At 32.4% G+C, this 13,054-nt stretch overlaps 1 protein-coding gene across 1 annotated transcript; it reads left to right on the top strand.

Annotated features, from left to right (window-relative positions):
* Positions 1–3,483: 3,483 nt before the first annotated feature.
* On the top strand, positions 3,484–4,325 carry LOC132285874 (disease resistance response protein 206-like). The gene has a single exon (XM_059788108.1). It carries the CDS (start codon positions 3,604–3,606, stop codon positions 4,162–4,164), a length of 561 nt encoding a protein of 186 aa, XP_059644091.1. The 5' UTR covers positions 3,484–3,603; the 3' UTR covers positions 4,165–4,325.
* Positions 4,326–13,054: the final 8,729 nt, after the last annotated feature.

Below are 13,054 nucleotides of genomic sequence, written 5' to 3'. Positions count from 1 at the left end.
TATATATATATATATATATATATATATATATATATATATATATATATATATATTAATAAATGGGTTAAGTGCATTAAACCCTCCTCAACTATGAGTTAATTGCAAGAAACCCCCTTGAACTAAAAAATACCTCCTAAACTATAAGAATGTTGCATTTAATCCCAAGGTGTTAAACAACCGTCAACTAAAAACTAAAATTACCATTTTGCCCATTATACATATCCAACTTTAGTTGCTGATGTGGCCTTTGTAATCTCCATATCCAATGAAAATTTGACAAGTCATCCTATCATTAATAATTTTATTGTGGACAAAATTTGAGAAATGGTAAAATACATTTAATCACTGGACTTTAAAATTGACCCACGTGAAAAGCTGAAGTGGCCTGGATGCGCAACAGTGTCTCTCTTCCTTCTTGGTTCATTCTCTCTCTTCCATCTCTGCACATTGCAGTGGTGTGGGGGAGCTAACATCCGGCGCAAGCTTTGTGGGATATCTGGGTCTTCAACATATATAAATCTCCTCTTCACGAACCTCTTCAAATCTCCTAAACATATGACGGATCGCTGCCAGAATCTATGGAGGCCATGGTCGCCAGAATCCATGGAGCCTTTGCCGCCGACTAAGCAACCCTCCTTCTCCTCAGCTCCACTGTTCGCGGCCGCACCCTCTAGTAGAACTGATCCGATCCAGACCCATGTTCATGGTCAGGCGGTTACTGCGAAAGCTTGTGAAGCTTTGTCCTAATAATCCTGCAACTTATATACTGTTATCAAATGTGTTGGCAACTTGGGGTTAGCCGCAAGACCCAATCATAAAAGTTACAGATTTAGTCACAAAAGCCCCATAAAATCTGTTGTGGCGGATTACCAAACCAACCCAATCGCAACTGCCCAAAAAATACGCGTTATTCTTTCAATCAATTCCCCTCCAAACACTGACCTTTGCAACAAACGATTTTTGTTGAATGATTTTTCACCTTTTCGTCATTCTCGTCATTGTCGGAGTTGGAGGTTAAAGAGGAAAAAAAAAAAAAAAGAGAGAGAGAGAGAGGTGGATTGGAGAGAGATAGTGTTGGTAGTGGATGTGGTTGTTAGGGAAGAAGAATCTTGGTAAGAGCAAGAGAGCGGTGGCAGTGGCAGCGGCGGCAGGAGGTGACGGTGGCAGCCATGGACCGCCAGTGGAGGTAATGGTCATGGATAGACAACGAAGGTGGTTGGAGAGAGAGGGTGGACGTGCGCACGTGTATATATATATATATTTATATATTTGTATATATAATATTCATTTAATAACTATAAGGTTATTTTTCTCTTTCTGAATATTTGTCAAGTCATGTGACACACATGCCTTTCTTTCCGTTAGATTCCAAACGGCCAACTAACATTTTGCAACAAATTGAATAGTTTAGGGGGTTAAGTGTCTTTTTAATAGTTCAGGGGGGTTTTTTGAGAAAGAGAAAATTATTCAGGGGGGTTTAATGCACTTAACCACAACATATATAAATCTCCTCTTCACGAACCTCTTCAAATCTCCCAAACACATGACGGATCGCTGCCGGAATCTATGGAGGCCATGGTCGCCAGAATCCATGGAGCCTTTGTCGCCGACTAAGCAACCCTCTTTCTCCTCAGCTCCACCATTCGCGGCCGCACCCTCTAGTAGAATTAATCCGATCCAGATCCATGTTCATGGTCAGGCGGTTACTGCGAAAACTTGTGAAGCTTTGTCCTAATAATCCTGCAACTTATATACTGCTATCAAATGTGTTGGCAACCTGGGGTTAGCCGCAAGACCCAATCATAAAAGCTACAGATTTAGTCACAAAAGCCCCAAAAATCTGTTGTGGCGGATTACCAAACCAACTCAATCGCAACTGCCCAAAAAATACGCGTTATTCTTTCAATCAATTCCCCTCCAAACACTGACCTTTGCAACAAACGATTTTTGTTGAATGATTTTTCACCTTTTCGTTATTCTCGTCATTGCCGGAGTTGGAGGTTAAAGAGGGAAAAAAAAAAAAAAAAAAAAAAAAAAAAAAAAAGAGAGAGGTGGATTGGAAAGAGATAGGGTTGGTAGTGGATGTGGTTGTCAGGGAAAAAGAATCTTGGTAAGAGCGAGAGAGCGGTGGCAGTGGCAGCGGCGGCAGGAGGTGACGGTGGCAGCCATGGATCGCCAGTGGAGGTAATGGTCATGGATAGACAACGAAGGTGGTTGGAAAGAGAGGGTGGATGCGCGCGCGTGTATATATATATATATATATATATATATATATAATATTCATTTAATAACTATAAGGTTATTTTTGTCTTTCTGAATATTTGCCAAGTCACGTGACACACATGCCTTTCTTTCCGTTAGATTTCAAACGGCCAACTAACATTTTGCAACAAACTGAATAGTTTAGGGGGTTAAGTGTCTTTTTAATAGTTCAGGAGGTATTTTGAGAAAGAGAAAATTATTCAGAGGGGGTTTAATGCACTTAACCCTTAATAAATTATTTATGCTTAGTGTATTGTATTAATTACTAAATATATACAATTGTACTTTTATTGGTCAATAAAAGTTTTTTTCACAGAATAGTTTAATCTTATAATTACCTCTCTTTTTTACCTCAACAATTTCACATTTTGAATTTTTTTAACTTTTAAATTATCTTGCATATACTTGTTCAAAATTTGTACTTTCTAATTTATGACTCTACCCACTATCTATTAAGTTAAAAGATATATATATATATATATATATATATATATATATATATATATATATCCTTAAGTTCATTTCTTAAGTTCATTGCAAGTTAAATAGAGAGAATAATTTTAAAACAAAAATGATTAGTATTACATTAATATAATCAATATGAGAAGGCCTAATTTAGCAATTTCACTTTAGGCCTCAAACTGCATCAAACCGCCCAGGTCAAAACAAATTAAAGAATATTAATTCCATAAGACAAAACCTTTTTGGCAAATAAACAAGATAATGTAATATAATTAATCTCATTTTTAGTTGACGCACCTCTCATTGCCACCATGCAAGCTTAGCTTTCGTGAGCACTCTTCTAATCTCGAATTATTAGTTAATTTTTGTGCTAATCATGGAGTTTTCCCAACTATTTACACACTTAAATTCCACTATAAGAATTTTGTCTCTTAAGTACTCTCAATATATAATATATTTTAATGTTACTCCCACATGATTGTCTATGGAAGTCATGAATACGAAAAGCACTTTTATCCAAGATCAAGATTTTCAGTTAGTTGAGTTTCACCAAACTTTGGATTAAATATCATATTCTTCACATTCATTTGTTTGAATTTAGTTTTATTTAGGTATTAATGACCTACAATACTATATTAATGCAACTATATATTAGGACAGTACTAGAAGGTTGGTAGACCAACCCTAATTATTGTGGGGATAAAAAATCTTTTAGGTCAAACTTGATATATATTTTCCTTTTAAAACAGTTGCGTCCACATAAGATACAATCAGCTAGCTTCCCTATATAAGGTGATGAGAAACTCATCCAATATTTGTACCTGAGTTAACTTCAATTCTATTACTGTTTCTTGTTACAAAAAAAAAAAAAAGCAGATCATGACATCAAAATTTTCCATTTCTCTTCTTCTTTTCTTCATTCTCTTCAATTTATCTTCTGCATATCCGGTGAAGAAGAATCGGAGCTATAAACCATGCAAACACTTGGTCCTATACTTCCATGACATTGTCTACAATGGCCATAATGCAGCCAATGCCACTTCAGCCATTGTAGGTGCACCGGAAGGCGCCAACATGACCATATTAGCCAGTCAGTTCCATTTTGGCAATGTGGTGGTGTTTGATGACCCCATTACTCTTGACAACAATCTTCATTCGTCTCCGGTTGGTAGGGCTCAAGGGCTTTACATTTACGACACGAAGAACACCTTCACCGCGTGGTTAGGGTTTTCTTTTGTACTCAACAGCACAGACTACAAGGGCAGCATGAACTTCATGGGGGCTGATCCAATCATGGTGAAGACTAGGGATATTTCGGTGGTGGGAGGCACCGGAGACTTCTTCATGCACCGGGGAATTGCCAACATCATGACCGATGCCTTTGAAGGTGAGGTGTACTTCCGACTTCGCGTTGATATCAAGTTTTATGAGTGCTGGTGATCACAAGGATCAGAAATATTAATTCAGTGTGAGTTTATTATGATCAGATTCTATGAGGGAATTAAAATGGGCTCATTTGATTTCTACTGTTATCATAAGACATTTGATGTAATTTATAAAGCTTGTTTGTGGTGTGTCAATAAGTTTTTGAATTAAGTTAATTGTAATCTCTTGCACTAGTCAATTGATATATATATATATATATATATAGCTAAATTAAATAAATATAGCTATCATGTGTCGACTGTTGAGTGATCAATGACACACTTATAATCAAAGATGGATGGCCTTATTTAATTGGTGTGAGTTGTAGAGATAGAGTGGACTACACGAAAGTTAGAAATAAAACATTGATTTGAAATGATGAGCAGAGACAACTTGAAGTGAAGAAAGGTCTGGTGGTCCATGGACAAAAGTATAACCTTAATTTAATTCACTGGTCAAAACTATATTGCTAAAGTGCTAATTAAATCTAATTTACAGTCTTTTTGGTTGGTAAAATAACAAAACAATTATTAATGTCTCATTAGAGACTCGGACTCTTAGTCATTCGTCAAAAATAAAGAAGAGTAACAAATTGGACTAAGCACGTACATATAATACAATTTGAATTTCAAATTTAACCTATTCTTCAAGCTAGCATTCACAAATATGAAAAATCTTATAATTAAAAACTCGAACTCACAGCCTTTCGTTAGAAAGTGAAAAGAGATACTAATTGGACCTAAGTCGATGACGAAGCTCAACTTGTTTTTCAAGCGTTCATAGACTTGGTAAGTACTGTAACTATTAGCTCACTATGGAAAGTGGCTCATGAAAATGATAGTAGTGTGATGAACATTTGGTCAAATGGGACTCACCAACCAGACCTATATTTTTTATTTGAAAAGCACATCCACTACGCGATTTTGTGGAAACGTGGAGACTCAATTAACTTGGCCAAGCCTACTTGTAAAGTGGTCCATCATACCTTTTTTATATTCCCTTGCTACAATACAAGCTGGTGCTACAAATTCCTTTCCACCACACACACACACGCGCGTACACGTATACACTTTCAAATTAAACGACAGAAATGAATTGGGCCAACAAGACTTTTTTTGAAGCACATAATGATTTTGGTTACCAAGATGTTATGGATGACCTAATCCACTAGACAACAATCTACTGATTTTGGGCCATAATCAAGTAGTCCAAAGTCCAAACACAAACTAGGTGCTAGCAAACCCATCAAAGCAACCCAATATGACCCACAAACTAAAAACTTGTTCGTGGGCTTAGAGCATTCATGGACTCTATTTCAGGTGAAATATTATTCTATAGCAGTATTGGACAGTTGGAAGTAAGTGGATGCTAAAAACACATATTTTTTGGGTTGCCTCAACATAGACTAAAGTGTAACCCACGATTTGGTTAGGAGTATTTGAAGAAAGGGATCTAATTGGCTTTGAAACCCCGTGGGTGGCCTAATGGATAAGGAGTCTCCCGTACCCGTGTTCAATTTTTACACCCGGAACCATATTATGTCGCTTGTTCGAGTATTAAACAGTGTTGTTCGACCATTTTAAGAAAATTTTGGATCAAATATAATGAGATTGCCAATGCTTTACAATAGATATTATATGGAATAAAATCAATTGAATGCAATTAAAGATTTTACGAAAAATTAAAAGAAAAAAGATAACCCGTTACTGAATTTTTGTTCCCATTTAGCAGAAAAGAAAAGAAAATACAGTTATGGTCCATTTGACATTCTAAAATTAGCATAAATTTGGGCATAGTAGTATTTTTGCAGGGTCCGATTTCGAAATATAAATAATATAAAGAGAGGTGGCAGAAACAAAGACGTGGCATGGCCTAACCCATTCATTGACTAACTTTATAGAGGAATCACAAAAGTCGATCGCAAAGGTTATTGTCCAGGCAGACATATCTCTCTCTCTCCTCCTTTGGAAATGGCACATCCCCTTTCCTCACGAATGTTCTATTCACTTCAGTAAAATCTCCCCAGGCCATAATATATATATATATATATATATATATATGAAGAGTAATATTTATATTATGAATGTTAAGACTCTGGAATTGTAAATATATTGTCTAAGCAAAAAGAAATAAATAAAAGTTTCTACTAATCTAGAGTCTATAAACTAATTATTTGGAAACTGTTTTATTTTTTTGTCTATGGAACAATAACTTTTATATTATACATTTTTAAACGAAATAAAAAATTTTCTTTAGCAAATTTATTATATTTTCACTTTATATTGAATTAGTTACCTATTACTCATTGTCAGTCGAGCAATTGAACCAAAACAATCACAAGTTGGAGAAAATTGTAGTTTTTTGACTTAGAGTTATTAATGCTTTTGTCTTTTGGAAAGCAATAATAATAGTCAACATGTCACCAAACTTGTTTGGTTTGGTATCCACGTGATCCACAGTGAGTTTGTTCTCACAAATTTTTTTTTTTTTTGGTCAACTAAACAAATTGTTTTCACAATATTATCAAAAGAGAATTGCAGTTCACAATCAAATAAAATTCGCCTTTTATGATTTAGTTCAATTCTATATCTCAACAGTTTCGATTTCGATTTCGATTTTCTATAAATCGTTGGAGACTTTTTCATATTTAAAGGGGCATTTGCTATAAAAACTTTTAGGCATGTAAATTGTAACCGATATCACCCTATCCAGACGTAATATTATTCGTTTTTAGCTTCTCTAGACCAAAGACTTTCCAAGAGATCAACCATCCTGCTACTACTCTAGAGTAAGCATGCTTAACTTTAGAGTTTTGTTGATTCACGGTCATGACGGTTTTAAAACGCATTGTGTCATAAAAAAATGTTGAACCTGCTTACGTATAGCATTTAAATTGTAAGAGCCCTCACCCTACCCAGACGCAATATGCAAGTGTTGAACCTTAAATATAAACTTAAATTGTAATGACCCTCCCGTTCCCCAAATATAATGCATGAGACTTCTTAATCAATCACCCATCTTGATATCTAGCACTCGCTCTTATGACACCCACCCACAATTTTGAAGTCTAATTCTGTAAGAGTATAATGGAGTGCAATGGTTATTCATTCTAAACTTTGTAATTTTGTTTTGCTTTTTATCATAGTCTCCTTACAATTCTGTCATCGGGCTCAATTTTTGAGTGATTCAATTCTTATTTGTTTATCTGTTAATTTTCATAACAATTGGGACATGTATTCTTGTGCTTATGATCATATTGTAGATTTTTCCTAACCAGTTACATTAATATTAATTAAATTCTATAATGATGGCATGCTTGTTATGTTTTCATCTACATAAATTTCGAATTTAGAATTCTAGTATGCTGGCATGCTTGTAATGTTTTCATGATTTCATCTACAATGCTACATAAATATCGAATGGGCTATAAATTAATGATCATATTATTATTATTTTTTGAGTAAAAAAAAAAAAAAAAAGACCTCCAACCAACATAGGGTTACTTTTTAACTTATTACCAAAATTATCCCTACCAAATCAATTCAGGTTTTTTTATTTAAAAAAAAAAAAAACCCTCCAACTAATCTAGTAAGGCTAGTGTAATTTACTCATAAATTAAAAATGAGAGTTTAATGCAAAACGCTACAAGTCAATGAGGATTTTATGTCAATATTTAAATCAAATTTATAAGAAGAAATCTTACAAGTGAGTTTAGTCTAAGAAATCAACACTTTTCTTTTTTGAACCGTTGAATTTTTTAGAACATTTTATAATTCACTATGAGCACGTGCATTACACAATTACCAAAAAAAAAATTCTATGGTCACTTAAAGATGATTCAAACTCTCAACCTTGAGAATGTTATGGTGAGAGTTTCTCATTAAGCTATCCATTTAGATTATGTACCAATGTCAATCTAAATAATAACATATTAAGATGTAAAGTTGCATACATTTAACATTTTTCAAGCCTCACAAGATTAGAAATTTTGGGCATTTATTTTTAAAGCATGTACGATGCAACCAAAGTGACTGGGTCTTTTTTTTTTTTTCCCTAGTCGATACTCACACACACTTGAACCCCTGACCTTCCTTTAAGATATAAGAGACTGATATCACTAGATCACTGACCCATTGATAAGTGTCTGGGTCCTTAGGAGTAGCAATAGAATAGTTTTGAAAGTAAATTTTTTCCACATCTGTAAAACAATCGTTGCAAAAATCAAAACAAGTACACGAGTCTAGGTCTCCCTCAAATAATGTTGTTCGAACCCTATTATTTGTTAAGTCAAAGATTAATGATGTCTCTTCACCTTTGCTTAAATATTACGAATTCAATCATTTGTGACAATTTTTCAAATTTCCCTTCCAAAGATTGTAATAATTTTTCTATCTCATATTTGTCAAGGGAAAAAAAAAATCCATTTATTATTATATCCTTCGAAGAATTAATCATTCCACGATGTAGTAAAGCATATAACTATTTGACCTCCAAATAGCCCACAGCTTCATGTCACGTTCGGCCTACAAAATTCGGACTCTAGAAAATTATTTAAAATGTCCATGGAGGACTGATCTCGTGAGAAAATGCGTCAAGTCAAGACCCTCCACTTTTCAAGTATAAAAGGAGTAATGATCTCCGGTCACTTTTAACGCACATATGCTCATGCCTGCTCTGTGTTAAATGTCGCTATATATATATATATATATAATATAAGTATATAACAAACAACCATTTATTAAACAAGTGAACTTTGTCTCGACTTACGACGCGGATTGATGATAGTAACCTAATAAAATGTGTAGTATAATAGTAAAGTGACATTAAAAGAATGTCACATGAGTAGCTCGTGCATTGCATGAGACATCATAACATGTGCATCACAGGAACCGAATCTTAGAAGGCATATTCTTAATTAACCGAAATTTGAGAAAAGCGGGTCAACCGTGTTTGAATGGTATATGAAAAACTTAAAAAAATACAAACAACTTTATGAAATTAAAGAAAAGAGTATGGTAGAAAAGGAGAGCAGAATATATGCTGCTGTAGGTTTGCTTACCAAAATATACATTCCACTATATTTATAATTTAATCTCAAAGACCTTGTTTTTTTTTTTTTTTTTTTCATAAGCTAATCTCAAAGACTCGACAGCACTGATTATAAGAAAAAAATGGGACTAAAAAAAAAAACACCAATATGTCATGCAAAATATATAATAACCAATTATGTAGCTACTTCTTAAATAAGTGTTTTTCTCTCTCTCTCTCTCTCTCTCTTGATTCTTGAAACCTTTAACCTAAAATTTGGAAGTTCTTGTATAAGGTTTTTATTATTATTATTTTTTATCATGAGTTACTAAAATCTCTCTATTTTCTTCTAAATAACGGTGCTTTCTTAAAATTTGCAAAGATATTTAGATATTGTGCAATTCTAACCTTTTTCAGTTTTTTTATACTTTTCATCAAGGTATTAATATATATTTCCTAAATGTGGAATCAAAGTAGTCAAATCTTTTTCAAAAATTGAATTTCTGAAAAGATTGCCTGGGTTTTTTAATTCATGGACCATGATCTAACCACAAAAAATATATATTAATATATATATATATATATCAATTGGACCAAATGTACTTAATTTATTTTTAAGCTGTCGTCAAGAACCAAGAACAAAGCTTTTTGTTCGTTTTAATTTTTTATTTTTGTTGAATAGCTTTTTGTTCATTCTTGTTGGGCCAAGAAGAGTGTGATTGATCTTTTTAACACAATATGTAGGACCCATTTAAGGTGAGGCTGTGATGGATGGTGTAAAGTCGTTTTTGGCTCCTTAGCTGTCAACATTGTGTGGCTGAGAGATCATCAAGAGCATAAAATACCATCTTTTTTTTCTTTTTCTTTTTCTTTTTTTCTTTTCTTTTTTCTTTTAACTTTTGCATTAATAAATATTTGACATTAATCTTATGTCCATTTGGAGTCCCTCTAAGCGCCACTCTTTTTTACTCTTTCTATGTTTCTCATACAAGCAATGATTTTTTATTTTTTATGGTTAATTTGGAAGACATTGTTTGGTGCACTTCCAATAAATATGAAAATATATATCCAAGTTCAGAAGCAATTAATTTATGCAACATAATAGTAAAGATTTTATATAAGGATCTCTCATCTTCAACAACATAATAATAGTGTAAAGGATTAATTTGAATGTGGTAATGTGGGTGTACATATAGAGAGAATGTAAAAGGAGTTACATTTGATCAACCCCATATATATATATATATACACACACAGAGTGTGTATACACACACACACACACACACACACACATAAAAGATGAGAAACATCATTAAGCAATGTAGGTACCATAAACGTATGCAAACACAATCTGTCACTATTTTTGCACAAAAATGATTGTTCTCCACTTCCAATTCATGTTTTCACTTTCTTTTTTTTTCATCAATAAGACTTAAATAGAAGAAACTTGTATCGACTAGTGTAAGAGTAGATGTTATTATTTGGTAATTATTACAATACACTATACATAAATAATTTAGTTATATATATATAATTAATATAAAATAAATTTGTATTTATTTTATAATTAATACAATACAAGAAGCATAAATTATTTTATTAAAAGAAATATAAGAGGCAATATAAAATTAATATAATGAGATATAGAATCTCTTTTTCTATTGAGGGCTTAAGTGACTACCTTAATTGTTTTATGGTTGAGTTGTCCGTGCAACCTTTCAATTAATAAAAGAAATAAAATATAGCAATAATATTAAATATATATTTTTATTTTCTTATAAATAAATAAAAAAGAGAGAGAAGAAAAAGAAAAAGAAAGATAAACATACTAGTATGATTGCCTTTTACAGAACTTTAACCTTTAACTTTGCAATAAAAATAATAATAATAATAATAATTCGAAATACTTGTCACGTAGTCAATCTAAAAAACCCAAGGTTTTAGGTTGAAGACTCTAACTCTAAACCAGTCTCACAATATTTTATTTTTAAACATAAAATAAATAAAGTGTTGAAAACACTTTTCTAGAAGGAGAAGATCGAAAAATTATTATACAAGGCTAGTAATTTTAGCATTAAAATCTTCTCACGTGATAGAAATATGCTGTTATATTCGGTAATGTTCATAATCTTTTGTAAATAATATAATTTTTTTTTTTTTGTTAAAGCCATGTTAGCTGTTAGTATATCACATGATTTAAAATGATAATACTTAGGTTCTCATTAAGAATGATTACGTGACCAAATTAAATATGGTGGGTAGATATTCAATTAGATAATGATTTGATTATCATTTATAATTTGATAATTAAAATAAGACGTGTCATTTATTATTGGTTCATATCAACAGTGAGTATGTTATAAATTCTCATTAACGATGATCTGATTATTATCCATTTTAAAATATAAAAATAAAAATATAAAAAACTGAAAATTTACCACCATTTTACACAATTATATTAAGCTGGTGGACGTGAGTTATATCATTAAAAGTAATAAAATAGTAATAAATAAATTACCTCCATTTTACACAAATTTGGTAAGTTGGTGTCAGTTGCTAACGCATGTTATATGATTAATAGTAGGTAAAGAAATACTACAATAAATAAATTAACTCCATTTTGCATAATTATGGTAGGTTGGTGTGTGGTGAGTCTGGTGACATAAGTTATATAATTAATAATAGATAGAATAATAATAATATAATAAATAAATATCATTAACTATAATAATTAAGTTCATGTATGACGGAGTGTAATTTGATCCGTGATTGTAGTAATTTGGACTACTCGATCCAATGTGAAACATATTGGGACTTGAGTCCCTGCACGCATTTTAAGAAGGCTGCTTGTCAATTTCTACTTTATTAGGAACCCGCGGGACCTACAAAGATATGGTTGACAAATCAACACCACTTCACGCGCCAAATCACACCCACCTACACAACCCCACTCCCAATAATCGCTCGTACGCATCACGCTTCTATAATCACATTTATACACTATAGTAAAAAGACAATTATATATTATTAAAAAAAAACAATTATATATTATTAAAAAAAAAACAGAGAAGCACAAGAGCTGAATTAAATATGGGTATAAATGTAAAATTGTAATCAAAAGATATATGTGAGGTGTTGTGTGACACACGCGCTGGCAGGGGAGTGATGTAAACCAACCTTTACAGCTCTAGCCGCGATTTAAGAGCGTGCATGCAAGCGGTTACTTTGACGTTTAGCTCAGAAGAAAACAAAAAAACCGCCGCAGTAGTGAACCGCAAAAAGCGGGGCCCACAGTTTTTAAAAATATTTTTTATATTTAATATGAGGAAACGTCCTTCTGGGGTCCACGTGGCCACCACGGACGGTTACGAGCCGCTGCTGACAACTGGAAAATGATGAGAAACAACCACGTTAGTGCGTACGTGTTGGTAGTAACTCAGCTTTTTTTACGAAGATTAGGGCAACCGACGGAAATTTCGGTGACGGCCATACAGTCCTGTAAAAACCATACATATATATGGATAGACCTCTCAATTAATTTTAATTAGAATTTGATTTATTTAATAAATAATTTATGGTGAAAAAATAATAATAATAAATAAATAATTTATGAAGTGAAACATTTTAATTTGATGATTTATTTAAGAAAAATACTTAAGTACTCACTAATGAGATCTACAATATATTGATGTGAACAAATAATAAATGGATACATTTTATTTTAATTATCAAATAATAAATGGTAATCAAACTACTATTAAATGAATATCAACTTACTATATTTGATTTGGTAATTAAAGATTACATGTCAATTTATTATTGGTCCACATCTACCGCCATATTTAATTTGGTAATTAAAAATTACATATTAATTTAT

Source organism: Cornus florida, unplaced genomic scaffold (genome assembly GCF_030987335.1).
Source record: "Cornus florida cultivar Cherokee Brave unplaced genomic scaffold, ASM3098733v1 CherokeeBrave_3.0.0_Hap2_Chr11, whole genome shotgun sequence".
NCBI lineage: Eukaryota > Viridiplantae > Streptophyta > Magnoliopsida > Cornales > Cornaceae > Cornus > Cornus florida.
The sequence above is the reverse complement of the archived record's forward strand: the minus strand, read 5'-3'. Positions and strand labels throughout refer to the sequence as shown.